Genomic DNA, 19,872 nt, shown 5'->3' with positions numbered 1-19,872 from the left:
TACAGTACAATAGCTCCACTAAATAAATGTCAGAAGTCTAATTATTAAAATGAGCCACCATGTAACCTTTTTTTACATCAGCCATTTTGACCATTTGTAGCACTTCATGTTTAAAAAAAAAAAAAACGATTCACGGACTCAGATATGTGAGCAACATTTTTTCAACAGTAGAACATTTTTGTAAAGTTTAGTGTAAAGTACAATAAATCGTTTAGTGATAATTGAAAGTCATGTTGCCTGTTGTGCGTAGAACATTAGCATCATTGACAGTAAATCAAGATGAGGACGACAGGTCTGTGGTAACTATTTATTTATCTTTATTTTTATCCTTATTCTTATTGGTATATTGTCTAATGCAGAACTCTGTTGAACTCAATTTCCCTGAAATCTATTTTTATTTACTTCAAATAGTGTCTTTGTTTAACTACAGAGGCATAAAGACGATTAGGTATTCAATGAATGTATGGGAGTCGGTTTTAGAGGCAAAGCTGAGACAAGATCAGTGAGCAGCACTTGGGTGGGGTTTTCAGTACAACTGAGGCTATTTTTGTTCTAAGAGTGCTGGTAGAAAAGGTCAGAAGGTCAGAGGAAGTTAAACTGTGTCTGTAGATTTGGAGAAAGCATATTCTATAACTTTTGACTACAACAGTAATAATGGGCAGAATGTTTGTGAACTGTTCAAAATTCATAATAAATTGAAATAAAATAAAATGATAACAAATGGAATGACATTTAAAAAAGCTTTTTGGAGACTGACAGCCTGAGTGGCGCTCTATGATTTTGCCAGCCCTATCATTAACCACAGCCAGGAGAGATGCATTTACTGCCACCAACCTTTACACATTTCTGAACTTTCACCATTTTTTCCTGTGCAGTGAAAGGGTGTTGTGAGCTGATAAATGCCCATGATTGATAGCTAAACTGCAAACTGAGTAGCAGAGACCTGAAGAAATGAAGCCGAGAAAAGACACGCTGTTGTGAAGACACTCAGAGGCAGTGACGGCTAACACAGCAGGTAGCCAAGACTAATGCTAGGCTGCTGATACAGGTGCCTCACACTAAAAACCACCTTTCACTCACAACTGACATTTCCACATATGACGGCTGTGTGAAAACCCTAAGAAGGGCTCTGAGTTAACAAATTGAATTTTTCTCGGCTATATTTGTTAACGTGCTACGTGTTATTTGTGGAACCTCTGCAACTATTTCACACTGACACGGTGAAGGTGTCCCAGAATTGGAAAACCTGACAAATGGCTGCTGAATTATAGAACAGACAGGAGTGAAGTAACTGTGAGAAACTTTCTAGTTTCCTTCCTCTCCAATAAAACATCATGTCACGGTTGTGGAATTTGATCCCATCAAGAAGAAAATGGATTAGAATGAAGAAATGTAGAAGAGTTCATGTGTCACCTGACCTCCATGTGGACTCTCCACATCTCAGCAGAATCAAACATTTGAAAACATCATGTTATTTTTGGAAAATAATTTTCATCCTTTTACATTTCAATTCATACAGTGATTCCTTTAAAATAGGGAACATTTTGATCAATGCTTCACTTTTGCCCGCTAATGGTTGAAACTACTTTTAAATAAAAGATGGCTGACTGTTAATTTTAAAACTGTTAGGATAGAAATTTGAATTTCTGCAGCGATGGCCAAATAATATTTTGTGTTTAAGTCTATAATAAAACAACTTGATTATCCTTTGGAACTGCCACAGACAATTTACACTGAAAAGTAAATTCAGAAAAAATCTGTTGTTCCTAGTAAAGTAAAATGGATTGTTTTTTTCCGTCTACATTTTTCAACCATTTAACATTAAACCTGCTGCTTAGCAATTATTCCAAGGGTTGTGCTTTATTAACAACTAGGTCCACATTAAAAAACTCTACTCCCAGAAGCTAAATAAATGTAAGAAGTAAATACATTTTCCTCTGAACTTTTGCTTTAATCTCATCCTTTTGGTGGTTGGCATTAGATAAGGAATGCTCATAGATTCAATAAAACACAGCCAGAATCAGATAAAAGGTCGAAAATACATTTACAAAAGCAGGCTTAGTACAAGTAAGGTTGAGAGGTATTGGGCTGAGCTATCAAAAGAATCTCAGCTTACAAGGATCAAAAACAGGGTCATAAAACACAACATTTAACATGTGTTGGAACTCAGTGGATGTTAGCAGTGTCAGATGATTTGGATGATGTCAAAGTAATTAGAGCCAGTGGTGGAGAGTACGAAGTTCTGTCCTAATGTTTTGCGACTGACACTAGCACAGGTATATACCATCAGCACAATACAGGTCAAATAAATGACATTTGTTACAGCGATATCATGAGAATATAATTGTGTATCTTGTGGGTTAGACCAACTAATTTAACAAATTTGACATTTGTTGATTGGCATCCATTAATAGTGAAACTTAATTAGACGGGACGGAGGAATACTGAGGTTAATAACAAAAAAGACCACACAGATAACCTGCATGCGTATTCTGAAAGTTTCTATATGGCATAAGAAAACAGTGGAACTCAAAAAAAAAACAAAAAAACTTTATGACAATCTAAAGTGTGATCTACTGCCTGACACAGGGCCACAAAAACTTCAAGTTTTGCACCTGTGGACTCCAAGGGCTGCATCGATCATGGCATAGGTTATCAACTGAAGAAACTAATAATGCTACAGTTTCATTTGCACTTTGTTGCCATTATATTTTCATTGTAAAATATGTTTTCAATATTTGAATAATATCTCTTATCTTTATTTTAGTGTATCTTTTACCTTTTATTTACATTTATATATATTATTATTATTATTATTTTTTATTACAAGTAGAAGTATAAATATTGCCCCACAGCTTGATATGTGCCAGGGATTTTCAGCCTGTTTGGGGGCTTGATGTGTGTAGGTCTACGAAAAAAAGGTCAAAAGGTTAAGAACCCTTGCTTTTAAGGACATGTTTATAGCCTGTGGAGATTAATAATGCAAAAATGCCAACATCATCGCCCTCGTGGCTTTGTGTGGAACCTTATATTTGACGCTATATTAAGAAAAGCACTGTGCATGTATCATTTTAAACAAGGTGGGTTTGGGTGAATTCTGCCAGGAATAGATAGATTTCATATAAAGTCAAAGTTTCTTCCCTTGGAAATACGCCAGGATGTTTCATTGTTGACATTAGCTGTGTAGGCGTAGCAGGCAGTGGAGGGGACAGCTGAGTGTGCAGCGAAGTCCTTCTGGCAGTATTTAACATTTGTCTCTGTGACCCAGGACTTCTTGCTGACAAACCTGCTGCTTCATTTCCATGCTAATTTGCTGTCTTGAGTTTTTTAAAGCACCGCTGCTATTTATTATGAATAGGCTTTCTGGGTAATCCTGTTGACAGATCCCTGCAGAGCTGATGTGTCGTGAAGGAAGGCCACGAAGGTAATGTTTAAATAGATTTCTGTAATATGACGTGGGAGCGAGGCATGTACAAGCTCGTCTCTTTGTCAAGGGCTACCACAGCAATATAGTCCATGTAGTGATTTGACGTTTTCACACAAAGTGCCCTTCCTGACACTAACCTTGAACTGAGAACTGGAGAATCTTGTCATCACCGCTGTAGACATGTGTAAATTATGTATTCTGTAGATATTGTGGCACAGGAACCAACCAGTTTCAGGGAGTGGAAGATCCATACAGTAAATAAGTAAAATGATACTCACTTGTCACAATTGTAAAAACAGTCAACACTAAGAAACAAGTGATTTAACCATAGCTGATGCAGTTAATGAAGCAGCATGTCTGAAAACAGGGACAAATGTTGATATAAATATATGACTGTGTACTCCAACTTGTGACTTGGCTGTCAAAGTTTTTTGGTTAAATTTCCTCATATTTCCTCACATTTTCCCATTTACATTTTCAATTGAATAAATCTGAAACATACCATACACAATTAATACAACATTTAAACATTTCTAAACCTCTCTCCTGTGGTTGAAGCTAACAGTGAAGGCCTCTGCTGCTGTATTCTAATGTTGGTCATCATGGTGGTACTCAGAGAGATCAGTGTTTTCTCAGGTGGTATGAAAAGTTTGAGAACCACTGTTCTAGAACATTCAACTTGTACACTGCTGGTTCTACAGTAGGTCTACCCTCACCACCTTCATGACTACCTGGTATGCTGCATCACTTGCTAAATATGAGAGTGCTGCAAAATTCTGAGGAGTATTCAGTCTTCTACAAATCCCTTGTAGGTATGTACAGTATTTATAATTGTTCTTTGAAAAAAATGTTCTGACTTTTTTTTCAGAGAACAATTATAAACAAGTACAAGTAACAGAATGACTGTAATATAAAGCTAATTAAGATTGTGAGTTAAGTTATAGTTATACATCATGCAGCTCGCTAGTTCAACGGATTCATACTGGAGCAAAGTGCTTAGCCTTAACTTGTGGTTTTATAACACCAATCTAATGACCCAGTTTCTTTGTAGTGTCTACATATACAAGTGGTGATGTTGTGGCAAAGACGTCCTTTGAGAGACACTTTCCGTGTCTCCATAATCCTTTACATGAGAGACTCACCCTTGATTGCTTTGTGCAGGTTACTGTGACACATCCCTGCTCCCCCAGTGAGTCAACATGTGGTACCAGGCCACAGAGCCCACAGAGCGCAGTCACTTTGAATAAGAATTTGCTCACGGTGCCTTCAAACACTGTCGACTGTGAAACATCTGCAGTGAAATAATGTGAATTAAGTGCCAGCTAGAATTAAAGTCTATTATTGAACAATATAACAAATAATGTTACCATGGGGACAAATACAGCGATGCAGCCTGTAGTTATTACACTTAAGAAGTTTTTCGTCTACTGAAAAAAGGGTTAATCAATTTGATCTTTTGAGAACAACTGAGTACAAAGTAAAGCAATTTAAACCACAAGCAAAGCAATTTAAACCAACTTTATTTCGATCGTAACAGAGAAATCAAAGTTGTTTACTTTTAATGTTTAATTTTTATGCTACTAGCACTACGAAAAGAAAGTGTGTAAAATCACCTAATTATCAATCTCACGTAATTAACGTGATGTAATATAAATAAATAAATAAATAAACAAACGTACACGTGAAATCCTGCTTTTAGCAGCATTGAAGCTGGTACTCCGACTGACCAAAAACAGCTTACCTGCTGTTAGTTTTTCCGATGTATCTACATTGCCATCTACTGGCAGAACTGAAGAAATTCACTCACTAATGCTGCAAATGTGTTGTGATTATATTGTATGTTATCTAGATGCGAGAAAAGCAGAAAAACCGATGTATTACCGTCAGTCAGATTAAATATAGTACGACTGTCCACTCCTCAGTATTTACCAAACCTTTGTTGACAAATCATAATATTAATGCAGCATCTGTAGGTCACTTGAATATTCCATCATTCATCAAACTACAGTAATATTTGTGGTCATTTGATTGTGTAGTTCAGTAATATTTGACTGAGTGATTATGTGAACCTGATTTGAAAATATGTTTTTAAATATTACATTCCAAAGTCATTTTAAACTGTTACAATTCTTTTGATAAGTTCATTTTTAAATTTTTCACATTGAAATACCCATTAATTTTGAGGGCAGGCACTCCAACAGACCGAGGAGCTGGTCTATGTAGCTGATAATTTAAAGTAGACGAGGCAGAAGAAGCTGCTCAAGTCATGCTCTGGTACGTCCACAGGGCTTTGGAGAGGAGGAAACTGCAGATGGAAGCAGCTTGTTGCAGAAGCACAGCAAATGTAAATGTCCTGGAAACTCCCAGAAGGTTGATTGTTGTGTTGAAACCTGCATAAGGACAATTAAGGCCAACCTCCTGTCCACCTGTACTGTTTGTTACTCTACATACTCTCTCTCTTGAGTCTCCCTTTCTCCCCTCTCTTCTCCCCCCTCTGGTGTCTCCCAAATGTTTCTCTTTCTCTCTCAGCCAAGGCAGACGGCAACACTGAGTTTAGATTTTCTACCCACCGTTGCCTAAATGCTGCTGATTTTTTTACCCTGCTTTACTTTGTATTGTTTCTTCTGTCCTTCCTTACTGTCCAACCCTTCATATAACTCATCTTACATTTTCTTTGGCTACTGCTCTCTTTCCACTATCTAATTCTCACCTCTGCCTTTGCCCGCTTTCTTTTCCTTGTTTCTACCTTTACCTTACGAACAACCATCATATGTTGCTCAGCTACTCTGTCTCCTGGCACCACTTCACAGTCTCCTACCTCTTCAGATGACACTTTCTGTACATGACATAATCCACCTGTGTGTGTGTCTTCCCTTTAAATTCTTATGTTCTCCTATGTTATACAGTATGTCCGTTCTTCCGTGTCTTCTTGTCTTCACCAACATGTCCGTCTAAGTCCACTTAATCTAGCCTGCTACAACATTCATTTGTACCTGACATCCATTTTGAAGTGAATGAACAGACCACATTCAAAATTCCATCCCCAATTTCTACCTTTAAATTCATTATTCAGCTTCCATTCTTCAGATGGAATTTTCTATTGAAGCAAAATTTAGCAAGTAAGATATCTTTTATCTGGGTCATAGGAATTTAATAGAGCATAAAAGTCACCAGAAGGTTCTTTATGCAAATATTTCTACACTGTAAAAAAAGTTAACTTTTTTTGCGGACATTATAAAAACAGTAGCATACTTTTTGCTGTAGACTAGTACTAATATTAAGATCTATTTTAAAAAAAGGTCTGGTAGGGTGCTGCCATTCCTGGCATACCAGGGGGATTTCACTTTTAAAAAGCAACCATTTAAAGGTAATTTTGTCGGCCAAACCATCCAACAAGCTGTATTGCAGCAACCAAACATAATAGCAATTATCATTATTGTTGTTATTTTCCAACAACAACAGGGAGTTTTGGTGGCCATTTTTATTTTTTGGGTCAACCTAAAGTCCATTAAGGGAAAACATGATTGTGAATTTTTACCATAAGAAAGAACTTCACTTGTGTTGTCATCTCGCTTCTTTAAAACTTGGTTTACATTTTGATTAACGTCTTCTCACATGTGTATTTTTGCTCTTCGCTTGAGCGAACCATTTCTACCCTGTTGTTGACATTCTGTCGTTAGCGGACTAAATTTCCTAATAAGTTTTTGTAGTTTTGTATGCAAAAACGAAGCCGATATTGCCAAGTAACTACGACTCCCACAATGCACTCGGCCGTTTTACACCAAGGAAGTTGGCGAAATCTTTTGGTGAAAAACTTTGGCAGCAAACAAAGTTGGAAAACGAATGAAGTTTCCACGCCGTAACAGGGGGTTGGTGTTACAGCTGATGACGTAGCTTTGTTAATTGTAAGCGTGTGTGTGCGTGTGGCAAGAGTTGATGTTTGACTTAACGTTGTGCATCACTGATAAAGTGAGTCCACGTGGTTTGTGTGTTATAGCATCCAAGAAGAGCAGCACTGAGCAGGGACGACACGACTCGAAGAGCAGAGCAGAGCAGAGCTGGGCGGACACTTGTGTCTTCTTCCTTCAACCAAACTCCGAATATTTCCAGACTCCACACACGCAGAGAGGTGAGTGTTAGCAAGCCTGTGTTCGTCTGTTCCACAGCTTCACGTGCTAATGCTGCTTTCCCAGTTACAAATTAATTAACATCGCAGATGCTTGACATTAATCAGAATAAGTCACATGTACGTTTGGTTTATGGAACTGCATTAGACAATAATGCACCGTGTTGTAATAATTGTGCAGTAGTGACGGCCCCGTGGTGCACACGGTTAGTTAAACGTGTATTTGACACAAAGTAATACAGTTATTTTTATTTAACGAGTAACTTATCCTGTGTCTTACTACAGTGCAGTATAGTAATGTGCGTTAACATGAAAAGGAAACGCACTAAAGTAGAGCAAAATAGACGTAGCACCCTGCTTGATGGGCTGTCAGACATGTGACTTGCATGAGAAGAGTGGTGGAAATCAAACCCTAATTTGCCTAATTGTGAAACACTAGCCCTTTTGTACTGTTCTCTTGTCAGTTTGTCTGTTTCCCAATCCCCCTGAGCTCAGGGCATAGGTTAGATTTCAGGAGAGTTTGGGATTATTTGCACTCTGACCCTGCTTGTAGTACAACCACAGAAACTACTACTGCACTTACTTTGACTGTGTTGTTTAATTTGTTTTCATTCAATCAGTTGAGTCTTCTCTGAGCTCAGTACAGCTGTGTAAACACTTGAGCACAGCGCAGTCAATAGGAGTGATATTAATGATGTTGTTTGTGCGTCATGTGAAGCAGCATCGTCTGCTGATTGAATTCACACAATCCACACAAAATCACTATCTTTAGGATAAGATTAGAGACTGTGTGTGTTTCTTACCCAATCCTATTAAATCACTGTTGATGATTAACTAAGACTAATTAACCTGGTTACACGTGTGAGGAATGTTTTGTACATTGGTTTAAATTAGCAAATAAATTATTATTTTCATAGGCTGGTGTGATGTAACAAAAACAAGTGAAACAAGAAACGCATTATTACTGAACCAGAATTTCAACCCCTCAATGTTTCTTTATGCCATTCAGATTTTGTAAATTGACCTTGTCGCACAATCAGGCACATTTGTCATTGATACGTCTCTTTATTCCGGTTGATTGAGTTCTTGTTAGTGTGGCATTACAAGATGATATAAGACTGCAGCTCTTAGAAAAGGTCACCGCTCCCTTATGGCTAAGCTAACTCCTTCTCTTATAGGTCAGACTCTGTGTGCAATTACATTGTTGCGCTGCAGACATTTAAAAGAAGCTGCAGAAGGAGAGTCAATCTTGTGGAACAATCACAGAGACGTGAACGACTAGTTCTAGCTCTAACATCTCATGCTGGAATCTTTTGTTTCGGTTCTGTATGCTCAAGGGCCATGGCAGAGCGAGTGCTAGTGGTTGGTAGTGGTGGACGTGAGCATGCGCTGGCATGGAAGCTGGCCCAGTCGCCACACATTCAACAAGTCCTGGTGGCTCCTGGTAACGCAGGCACAGTGAACTGTGGGAAGATTTGCAACTCAGGTAATAAAATAACCTTTTAGTATTAACCTTTAGTTGGTTTAATCTAGAGCTAAAAAAAATGTACCACTGTTTTTTAGGATGCACTGAAATCTTTGTCCGAAACCTAAACACAGAAAGAAATGATTTTGCCAGTACCGTAGTACCACCATTGCTCTGACCTCACAAAATCAAGGCATATATTAATGTTCCAAAGAATGTTTTTTTTCCTGTGTCATTACAACATCCTCATCAGCCTCATTGTTTCAGTGATAAAACCTTTTTTTTTTTTCTTTTTTGAAAATTTTCGGTGACCAAACATTCGGTTCATCCCTACATGTTAGCGAGCAACTGAACATTCCTTTTGGGCTCTACTTCCATGCATAAAGGGTTTATAATAAGCCGTTATTGAACATGCAAATTTACACTTACTGTTATTAAGAAGATGTGAGCAAGAGGAAAAAAAAGTGTTTCAAATCTTCTCCACACAGAGGTGTCGGTGAGTAACCATGCCATCTTGGCTCAGTTCTGTAAAGATCACCATGTTGGACTGGTTGTGGTGGGACCTGAGGTACCGCTGTCAGCTGGTAGGATAGCATTCATATTTATAGTAACAGTTGTTGCCATAGCCTATGGCCCATTTGCTCTCCTTTTCACCTCCAACATCTTTTCAGGTATTGTTGATGACTTGACTGCAGCTGGAGTGCCATGTTTTGGCCCCTCTGGCAAAGCAGCACAGCTGGAGGCCTCAAAGAGCTTCTCCAAGGCATTTATGGAACGTCATGGCATTCCAACAGCTCGTTATGGCTCCTTTACTGACCCCGAAGAAGCCTGCAAATATATCCGCACGTCAGTAATTTAAACTGGATTTTTATTTTTTCAAGCAATACAGAAGGAAGCACTTTTGCCTCTTCTTTAGTGTGTAAAGTTATACATTCAATAGAGCGTTAGTTTTCATTCCCAAATAAAGATGGATTTTTACATTTTCTTTTCAGTGCTGATTTCCCTGCACTAGTAGTGAAGGCCAGTGGTCTTGCAGCAGGAAAAGGGGTGATTGTGGCAAAAGACCAGGAGGAGGCGTGTCAGGCTGTGATGGACATCATGAAGGTACTGATACTGAAGTGATGACAGCAAGTCCAGCCCTCAGGTCAAACATGGCCTTCAGGCAGGCTTGGAATTTCTCATTAAAGATAATAATATGATAGGATTTTGTTTTGTGTCTGTCAAACCCCGTAATATCAATATTTATGTCATCAAATGGCCGAAGAAGCTGATGTGTTAAACTACGTTGTTATCATGGCAGCTGAAAACAACATACTTATTCAACTGAATATTTATACTCTATTATACATATTACTGCTGTTTGAATAACTGTGTTGATATTCCCACAGAACAAAGCGTTTGGAGCTGCTGGGGACACGGTGGTGGTCGAGGAGCTCCTGGAGGGAGAGGAAGTATCAGTGAGTAAAACTGCATCAACCGCTGGATTTAACTGTTATTGGTGTTTAAGGATTGTGTTTCTGGTCTTTATATGAAGCAATCAACATCCACACTACAGCAGGTCACTTCCTGTACACATTAAAGTTAGAGAAATATGAATGATGACTTTTTATAAGAAGATAAATAATACAGTGGATTGGAGCTGTTTCAAATTAGAGTTCAGTAGTGTGCATGAATACGGCCTTTATTTTCAGACACTAATCCAGTCCTGCTTCTTTTAGTGTCTGTGTTTCAGTGACGGCTCCTCGGTGTCTCTGATGCCACCAGCTCAGGATCACAAGCGCCTGCAGGACGGTGACCTCGGGCCAAACACCGGTGGCATGGGTGCCTATTGCCCCACCCCTCAGGAACTGAAGTGACATTTTACTGATAATAGAGAGGGGATATGTGTTTTTGATGGCACTAAAAGATTACATTCAATTTTGTTTCATCTCCACCCTGTGCAGGTGAGCCAAGAGCTGCTGCAGCAGATCAAAGATATAGTCCTGCAGAAGACTGTGGACAGGATGAAAGAGGAGGGAACTCCTTTTGTGGGTGAGTGGTCTTTTCTATCCACTTTCTTATTCTTTGGTGTTTCTTCTTCTAAAAAAAAAAAAGGTGATTCCAGTTAACAAATTGCTAATGTCCTGTTCATTTAACCAGGTGTGCTGTATGCAGGCCTGATGTTGACCAAGCAAGGGCTTAAAGTGCTTGAGTACAACTGTCGGTTCGGGGATCCTGAGTGTCAGGTGTGTTGTGTCACCTCCTATTGTTTTTATTTTAAAACAAAACACATCATGCTTAAAGTTCTGCAATTTTATGTTGTTTTTTTTTTTTAGGTAATCCTGCCACTGCTGAAGAGTGACCTGTATGAGGTCATTTTAAACACAATGAATGGAAAACTGGCCTCAGACGGCCCCGTGTGGCATCAGGACAGCTCTGCAGTCACAGTGGTCATGGCCAGCCCTGGATACCCAGGGTCGTACAAGAAAGGCGTGGAGATCACAGGTTGGCATGACACACTTAGAGTGAAGGCAGAATAAAATCATCTTGACCATGAGAACAGTTGTGTGTCTACCCTTTGACAGTAGATGTGTAATAATAATTTATTGTTGAGATACATATAAAAATGTCTTTTATTTATCTTTATTACTCAAACTTTATTCACAGCTTGGTCTTTTTCTCCTCAGGCCTATCCCAGGTTCAGGACATGGGGCTGCAGATTTTCCATGCCGGTACAGCCCTGAAGGCTGGGGGAGGAGTGGTCTCCACCGGAGGACGGGTGCTTACAGTCACAGCAGTCAGTTCATCCCTGGAAGCAGCCCTGGGATTGGCCAATAAGGGGGTGGCTGCTATCAGCTTCCCGGGAGCTGTGTTCCGCCGTGACATTGGCCATCGGGCCATAGCCCACATAAATCAGCAAAGGTGTGTGTAAGAGTGCAACAGACAGATTTAAAAAAACAACCAATCACATTCCATCTTGTTTAGCTACTGTTCTGTTTTGTTATTTCCCTTTACTAAACTATCTACAAACTGTAAGCCCTGTAGCAGTGTATGAATAAACATCGATTTGGATGTACCTGTGTCTTAATTTTTTATTTTTTTTATCCCTATCAATATTTTGCTAATATACAGCGTTGAAGGTACTCATTCTAATCAGCAAACCAGATATCCCTGTCTGCTTTTTAGATTTTGAATCAGCTCCAGTAAGACCTTGTTCAATTAAGGAGTGGATAGCTTTTTGGAAATTAAAACACAAATCTGTCTCTGACAGAGGTCTAACCTATAAGGACAGTGGAGTGGACATCGCTGCTGGTAACAAGCTGGTGGAGATGATCAAACCTCTGGCCAAAGCAACTTCTCGCCCTGGTAATTCTTTATTTTCAAGTACAAATATGAGATTGTGATCTAAACAACATTTCTTAAAAAGTTATGTAAATTATGAAGTTAAACGGTTGCATCATGGTAACCATGTGTAACTCTTCCCCACACCAGGATGTAACGCAGACCTGGGGGGCTTCGCTGGTCTGTTTGACCTTAAACTCGCAGGATTTGTTGATCCCATCTTGGTGTCTGGGACAGATGGTGTAGGAACTAAGCTCAAGGTGAGAAGTTCTCATTTGGTGCCACTTATTTTTAATGATGAGGTTCACGGTTTGTTGACACTGAAATATTCAACATGAGTTGTCATGGCAACCTCATTTAAATCCAAATTGGCTTAAGTCACTTTCCAAATGAGCTGAAAAATGACCTTGAAAATGGAATCCTTTTTCTCTCAGATTGCTCAGGCCCACAGGAAACATGGCAGCCTGGGTCAGGACCTTGTCGCCATGTGTGTGAATGATATACTGGCTCAGGGCGCCGAACCGCTATTTTTCCTGGACTACTTCTCCTGTGGCAGCCTGGATGTAGATGTGGCAGCATCTGTGATTGGTGGAATTACCAACGCCTGCAAGATGGCCGGCTGTGCTTTACTGGGTGAGAACTCAACTGATAGTTAGACAACCAAAAACCTCAGGGTTTGTCAAAATAGGAATAATCACTGTGTTGTTGTGAACACTTTCAGGGGGTGAGACAGCCGAAATGCCTGGTGTCTACTCTGCAGGTGAATATGATCTGGCCGGGTTCTGTGTTGGAGCAGTGGAGCGTGGCAACCTCCTGCCCAGACTCGGTGACATCACAGAGGGGGACCTGCTAATAGGACTGGCCTCTTCAGGAGTACACAGCAACGGTTTCAGTCTGGTCCGCAAAATTCTGAAGAAGTCTGGTCTCAGCTTGAGCTCCTCTGCTCCCTTTGACAGTGCAGGACAGACCGTTGGTAGGTGGCAGCAACACCTGCTGCACATTGTTGTCCTCCAGTTGTTCTTCCTTCTTCTTCCATGACCTAAGCCAAAATCATTCTGCCTGTAGGCGATGTTCTTCTTACACCAACTAAGATCTACACCAGCCTGCTACCACTGTTGCGCAGTGGTACTGTAAAGGCCTACGCTCACATCACTGGGGGAGGGCTCTTGGAGAACATCCCCAGAGTGCTGCCCCAGAAGCTGGCAGCTGATTTAGGTGAGTTGAAAGTAGTGACTCACTGCAACTCCTGCTTAATGTATTGATGTCTTCATTTGAGAGTTGTTGCTGGTGATGAAGCTTCAGTTATTTATGGAAATCATTTCATCTACTTTGAGGGTTGCTGTGTCAACACAGTTGTGATTGAATCTCTCTGTAACATAGATGCTTCTCAGTGGAGAATCCCTCCAGTGTTTTCCTGGCTTCACAAGGAGGGCAGCCTGAGTGAGGAGGAGATGGCGCGCACCTTTAACTGTGGGCTGGGGGCAGTGCTGGTGGTCGCACCTGAGCGCGCTCCGGGGGTTATACGTCAGCTTCAAACCAATGATGAGGCCTGGATTGTAGGCTCACTGGCCAACAAGCAGCCCGGTAAGACATCAAAAGCAAAAACAGTTCATTGCGTTCATTCATTTTATTTATGAAGTGTAATCTCGGTTGTGCTGTTTCTGCAGGGTCAGAGGCAGTTGTGGTTCGTAACCTGAATGACAGCCTGCAGAAGGCAAGATCCTCCTCCAGTGGACAGGTGGGGGTCGAGCTAAATAATGCCTCCCACTGTGACATAATCACACCATGTAAAAGGAGCAGAGTGGGTGTTCTCATCTCTGGCACTGGTAAGTCTTCATTTTTCTTGAACTAGTAATAGCCATTTAAGATCTCTTTCCAGAACAAATGGAAAGAATAAAAAAAAATCAAAAATAACAAATTGTTGTTTAGTATTTTTAATTACACAAAGTGTTTGACGGTAAGCTTGCATTGTTTGTATCAAAAAATGTGTTTTAGGCACCAACCTCCAGGCTCTAATTGAACAGGCCAAGCAGCCGTCGAGCTCAGCCGAGATTGTGGTTGTCATTTCCAACAGGCCTGGAGTTGAGGGTCTGAAGAAAGCATCGCTAGCTGGCATTCAGACACGGGTAATGTAACCATGTGGAAGAAGTGCATCGTATTCATCGTAAAACTGTTAGTTAATTTGTATTTGGTCTCCATTAGGTGGTTGACCACAAACTTTACGGAAGTAGGGCCGAGTTTGATGGAACCATTAACCGTGTGCTTGAGGAGTTTGGGGTGGAGCTGGTGTGTCTGGCTGGATTCATGAGGATTCTCACTGGAACATTTGTCAAAAAGTGGAATGGTAAAAGTGTTTATTTTGAATCACTTGCTTAGCTTAAATCATCTTGAAGTCAATTGATTTACATTTTTAAATACACTGAAAATATTTCTACTGCAGGAAAACTACTGAACATCCATCCATCTCTGCTGCCATCATTTAAGGGAGTGAATGCCCAAAAGCAGGCCCTGCAGGCTGGAGTGCGTGTTAGCGGCTGCACGGTCCATTTTGTAGCGGTAAGTGCAAACAACCCTTAAAATATCATATGTCTTTAAAGCACTGGTTTCTAAACATTTTTCACAAATTTTTGGCGACAGAGACATTTTAGTAGCTGTCAAGTAACATGACGTCAATCGAGATCAGATATTTTTTATGCCATTATTTATTTGAACTATTATTTGAATAGTTGAAAAACATTTTTTCTCAATAATAATTTTAGGTGACCCAACGTAGGGTCCCGACCCCATTATGCTATCATTTATTTGAACTCAAATTATTTTCCTGATGGTGAAAAAACATGTTTAAGATTTTTGTAGTGTTTTAATCATGATTTTATAAAGAATAATAATTCGTTGAAAAAATATTTTTCTCAATAATTTCATAACTGGACATTTCAGGTGACCCCATTTGAAATCCAGGTAACCCAACGTGGGGTCCCGACCCCAAGCTTAAAAAACACTGCAAGTACCGTATGTCTAAATTTGTGCTTTTTCCCCCATAAACCATGTGTCTAGGAGGAGGTCGATGCAGGAGCCATAATCGTGCAGGAGGCTGTGCCTGTATTGAGCGGAGACAGTGAGGAAAGTCTGTCTGACAGAATCAGAGAAGCCGAGCATCGAGCCTTTCCCGCTGCTATGGAGCTGGTAGCCAGTGGTTCTGTTAGGCTGGGTGAGGATGGACGCACAGTGTGGAATTAAGTGCAAAAATCCCACAGTTTAAAATTCCACATTTCCAACAGAACAAATGTTAACAATGTTAGACTGAGGTGCACTTGTCACCGTTCCACCTGTTCTGTCTTACGATCATTTTGCTCCACTACATTCCAATGAGTTACTTACCAAAATGCCCTGTTTATAGTGTCTTTGTTTAAAAAAAAGCATGATTATCAGGCTTTAATGGAATTTAGATCCTGTTAGATTAATAAAACATTGAAAGTATCTGTGTCAAGTTTTGATTTTCTTCAAAAATATACAAAGTTTTCTGTCAGTGCAAAGTTCTATTAGTGATTTACGTGTCCGTTCATGTCCAGTCTCTGTGAAAGCGCAGGACAGACAGGCTCTCATTTCTTGCTCTTGTGGACAACGTGGATTCTCCTTTTAAGCCATGAATCCCAAGCAAACGTATGATCTCCTCTGTACAGCAAAATTTAAAAATAGTTGTTGTTGGTTATGTTATTTAAAAATTTTCAAAAGAAATTACAATAATGTACCTGGGTCATTTTCAGCAATAGTAATGAGGTAGAACAAGCCTCTACTGGACAGCAGCTGGGATACGAGTGGCAGGAATCTGTCCATCACTTCTCGTCCTCTCTTCCCACCAGCCCAGGCAGCTTCAATACCTCTGCTGCAAACCTGAGAACACATACTCATCGGTGAGAATGTCCACTTGTGAGTACAAATGTTACAAACAATTAAAGCAAAATGAACCTCTTTTGATGGTGTCACCACGTAGGGAGGGTTGAACAGCAGAACATCTACTTTTCCATTCAGCTGGGGTAAAAGACACTCCACCTAAGTATACCACAAGTAAAACATTTAATTCTTAGTGTGTAGTAGGGGTATAAGAAAATACACAGTACCATATTGATATTCTATAGCACTATATTGATTTTTTTAACACCTTAAATCATCATTTCACATTTTATTTTGCTTTTATTTCTTCTCTAGTGACCGCCAATGTAGAGCCCTCTTTTGATGGACCAAAAACACTCACCAGGTCCGTGACAACAGGTTGCAGTGAAACTTTGTTACAGGATGCCGTCATTTCTGTACACCGTGCTGCAGCAGGGTTCACATCAGTGCAGCTGGAAAGAATAGCAAACCTTTAGCATCTGCAATGTTGTGGTGTTACAAGTAAGTTATTTATTTTAAGGAAGTAGTTTGGCTTACATGTACAAGGCTGATGTCCCGACCACTGACGCGAGAAAGGCGGACACCACTCCAGAGCCGCTGCCAACCTCCACACACACAGATGGGCTAGAAAAAGCATTGATAAACCAAAGAGTCACCAGAGAGGCAATTATTTTCATATAATTAAACTTAAAAGTCCTCCCATTTGTATGTGTCAAAGAGCATTTGAATATCTGCAAATGCACTACCCTCTCAATTCCCCCGCCTTTTGTGTGTATGAAATGCGTATAGCATTAAAAGTATTTAAGGTACAGCAGCACATAACCAGTGTTTAGTGCTGCGATTAAAAGAATAACATCTGCTACAGATGCATCAGATCTCTGTTAGCTGCTCAAACAGGGCAAGAAGAGAGAGAATGTTCTCTGTTAAGACTACGGTGACCACCTCCAAACCGACAAAATGTGGTACAAGTAGCAGGTTTGAGTGTGACAATGAGGGACAGCCGCAATCATTCAACTTTTTTTTATTTTTTTAAACCAAGTAACATACACGTATCTCGCCTTTTACTCCCACAAAAAACAAGAACTCCAAGGTACCCAAGACATAACTTTAAGCTGAAAAGCACAAACATTTATTCTTAATTATTCCACGTTAAACATAAGCAGATAAGGCACAACAAAATATGACCTGATGTCAAATTCAACTATTTCAATGTAAACATGTCTCTGTAAAACCAACAACTCCTGTGGATTATATCGCCATCTGTGACGAAAACATGAAAATAAAAAATAGAAATAACCCAGCGCCACCAAACAGGTTTTTCATCACAATCCAGCAGGTGGCAGGCCAACACCCTTTCTCAGCATAATGATTAGCACGTTTCTGAAACACATTGGTAGCAGAAAAGCAACCAAATGTTAAAATCTAAGCTATAACAAGATATATAACAGTAGCCATGAATATATTTTCAGCATCGTTGTAGAACTCTATACAGCTATGTGCAGAGTGACCCTGGTCCTGAATCTCTCTTGAGATTTTCTGCAGTCGGTTGACCGATATGAATGTTCATATTGCACTACATGGTAAACACTGGTAACATCTACTGCGGTAACTTTATCCAACTCAGTATCATTTAGTTTGCAGAAAAAAATTACGGCACACTTTTGGATGTTTTCTGTTGTGTGTGAGAAACTCACGTGCACCGTGTGGTTTCCCATCAGATTCACCACCTTGACCGACAGAAAAGCCGTTTTTACACAAATTGTAGAACGCTAGTTCAGACTCTCCATCCGCCGAACTCAACCCAAAACATCTTTTTTCGGCACAGTGCACATGGTCGCCTTTACAGTATCAAAACAACTACGCGCTACAATTTCAATTCAAGTTTGTGCGATTGCTGCGAGCCACACACCACTCAGCCTGTCGAGCTACCGCCTTACCCACGAAGTGGTTTATCGTTGCTATGAACTTCACTGATCAACTGCCCATAGACAGCCAGACACATTAAATAGTTTACATAAAATTAAGTAATGTCGAATGAAAAGCTGGACAAAATGTTCAATTTGCGTGACACAGGCTAAAATTGCTGTGCAATACAACGTAAAGCGTTCGTTGCTATGCATTGACACACGTGGCGTAAAATGGGTTACCTTAATATAGAACATGGGTGGTCACCAAACCACTAAGATAAATTGTTTTTTAAACGTTTTCAGTGTCTTACCTTAGCTGTTGCAGCTTTTGTGCATCTTTCTCCAGAGCATCTATCAGAAGAAACGAGTCCTCAGCAGGTTCATACACATCCTGGAAGTCTCCTCGTCCAGCATGAGAGTACAGAGGTGTGGCGTAGCTCGTGCACATGATGGCCTCACGCGTGTTTTTCTGCTACAGCGTGAGTATTTGGTGCGTATGCACATGTACTAATATTCTAATGCTTTACTTCTGTTAGTTTTTTCACATAAATACCAATACGTTGTACGACAAGCGCCTCAATGATGCCATTCGGTAGCCGCTATGCTACATTAGTCATCTTCCTGTTCATAACGTGACGTCACTTAACCCTATAACGTCATGCCTACAACCTATTAGGCTAGTGTAAATAGTTCTAATAGTAAATAAGTAAGTGGTTCAAATGAACTAATAGTAAATAATTCTAATTTAAATAATTTAAGGGTTGATTCTTGATGGTTCATGGAGTTTAAAGCATTTTTATCACCGTTCTTTGTACCAAACAGGACAATATGTGGTCTTACTTTACTGCCCACTTGTGGTTACTTTTCGCTACTAACTGTACGTTCGGGTGTTGAAAACTGACTTATATTTTTATTCTTAGAAAATGTATCACAGGCATACATACAGACATAAATAAAATAAAACAAATAAGTGTATTATGTAGGCCTATTATTATTATTCATAATAAGGTTGTATTCATTTAAAATTTAAAAAATCAGCAACAGACTATTACAATTTGGGGTTTTAAGTTTGTCACAGCTTTTTATTTAAAATGAATAATTAATAAAATAAATAATAAAATAATAAATTAATTAATAAATTAATTAAATTCATCAATAAAATAATAATAATAAAATGTATTCAGCCTCTCAGAGAATCAAATTTTTTATTTATAATTTTTTTATAATTTATTAATTCATCAATAATTTATTGATGCTTAAATATGATGATTTTACTAGAATAAAAAAAATACCCTATTTGCAACACTACAGTTGAATAAGGACTGATTATATACATGGAGTTATAATTTTTTTCAACAGTAACTAACTCAATAACATTTCATCTTTGGTCCAGTGAACATTTAACCAATTATACTTAGGCCTTTGATTTGGGGAAATGTGGTAACTCTGAAAAACACTCGAAATGTGTGTTAATAATCAGCAGTTATACAGTGTTACACTGAACTCCAGAAAGCATGAGAAATATCTTATTTTTAATCAGCATTTGTCTTTTAAAAGTGTAAATAACAATATGAAGCACAATCAAACAAGTCTGACGTTTTGTAGTAATATTATTGTGTCGTTAAAAAGAACATAGCATTGTAGTGTCTGTGAAATCTTTAAATTGTAATACATTGATGATTATGACAAAAATATATATTCAATTTTTTGGGAGCTACTTTTCAAATGACCAGGG

At 39.3% G+C, this 19,872-nt stretch overlaps 2 protein-coding genes across 3 annotated transcripts; one reads left to right on the top strand and one right to left on the bottom strand.

The window, feature by feature from the left end:
• The first annotated feature begins 3,253 nt into the window (after positions 1 to 3,253).
• On the top strand, positions 3,254 to 15,816 carry gart (phosphoribosylglycinamide formyltransferase). Of its 2 annotated transcripts, none has more exons than XM_025062035.1 (23): positions 3,254 to 3,424; positions 7,425 to 7,556; positions 8,891 to 9,039; positions 9,507 to 9,602; positions 9,690 to 9,864; positions 10,011 to 10,122; positions 10,407 to 10,475; positions 10,737 to 10,862; positions 10,962 to 11,049; positions 11,158 to 11,243; positions 11,334 to 11,502; positions 11,685 to 11,919; positions 12,269 to 12,363; positions 12,490 to 12,599; positions 12,774 to 12,972; positions 13,061 to 13,312; positions 13,405 to 13,554; positions 13,720 to 13,923; positions 14,007 to 14,165; positions 14,335 to 14,465; positions 14,542 to 14,683; positions 14,780 to 14,895; positions 15,394 to 15,816. In XM_025062035.1, the coding sequence occupies exons 3-23, from the start codon at positions 8,895 to 8,897 to the stop codon at positions 15,574 to 15,576; spliced, it is 3,042 nt and encodes a 1,013-aa protein (XP_024917803.1). In that variant the 5' UTR covers positions 3,254 to 3,424; positions 7,425 to 7,556; positions 8,891 to 8,894; the 3' UTR covers positions 15,577 to 15,816. The 2 variants fall into 2 exon arrangements, with proteins under 2 accessions (XP_024917803.1, XP_008323104.1); XM_008324882.3 differs by lacking the exon at positions 3,254 to 3,424 and adding an exon at positions 7,180 to 7,332.
• On the bottom strand, positions 15,741 to 18,790 carry hemk2 (HemK methyltransferase 2, ETF1 glutamine and histone H4 lysine). The gene is made up of 6 exons (XM_008324881.3): positions 18,449 to 18,790; positions 16,768 to 16,854; positions 16,592 to 16,682; positions 16,306 to 16,389; positions 16,089 to 16,230; positions 15,741 to 16,011 (listed from the first exon to the last, which is right to left on the bottom strand). The coding sequence occupies exons 1-6, from the start codon at positions 18,583 to 18,585 to the stop codon at positions 15,899 to 15,901; spliced, it is 654 nt and encodes a 217-aa protein (XP_008323103.1). The 5' UTR covers positions 18,586 to 18,790; the 3' UTR covers positions 15,741 to 15,898.
• Between the last annotated feature and the right edge of the window lie 1,082 nt (positions 18,791 to 19,872).

This window comes from Cynoglossus semilaevis, chromosome 14, assembly GCF_000523025.1.
Source record: "Cynoglossus semilaevis isolate Cse_v1.0 chromosome 14, Cse_v1.0, whole genome shotgun sequence".
Taxonomy (NCBI): domain Eukaryota; kingdom Metazoa; phylum Chordata; class Actinopteri; order Pleuronectiformes; family Cynoglossidae; genus Cynoglossus; species Cynoglossus semilaevis.
The sequence above is the reverse complement of the archived record's forward strand: the minus strand, read 5'-3'. Positions and strand labels throughout refer to the sequence as shown.

What these genes read in the sequence shown, in the direction of transcription:
- gart (XM_025062035.1), top strand. Translation starts at nt 8,895, where the DNA reads ATGGCAGAGCGAGTGCTAGTGGTTGGTAGTGGTGGACGTGAGCATGCG. An exon ending in TGGAGGGAGAGGAAGTATCA is followed by an intron (nt 10,476 to 10,736) that starts GTGAGTAAAACT and finishes TGCTTCTTTTAG; the next exon opens with TGTCTGTGTTTCAGTGACGG. An exon ending in CAGTGCAGGACAGACCGTTG is followed by an intron (nt 13,313 to 13,404) that starts GTAGGTGGCAGC and finishes TTCTGCCTGTAG; the next exon opens with GCGATGTTCTTCTTACACCA.
- hemk2 (XM_008324881.3), bottom strand. Translation starts at nt 18,585, where the DNA reads ATGTGCACGAGCTACGCCACACCTCTGTACTCTCATGCTGGACGAGGA. An exon ending in CAAAAGCTGCAACAGCTAAG is followed by an intron (nt 16,855 to 18,448) that starts GTAAGACACTGA and finishes TGCTTTTTCTAG; the next exon opens with CCCATCTGTGTGTGTGGAGG. An exon ending in TGGTGACACCATCAAAAGAG is followed by an intron (nt 16,231 to 16,305) that starts GTTCATTTTGCT and finishes ATGTGTTCTCAG; the next exon opens with GTTTGCAGCAGAGGTATTGA.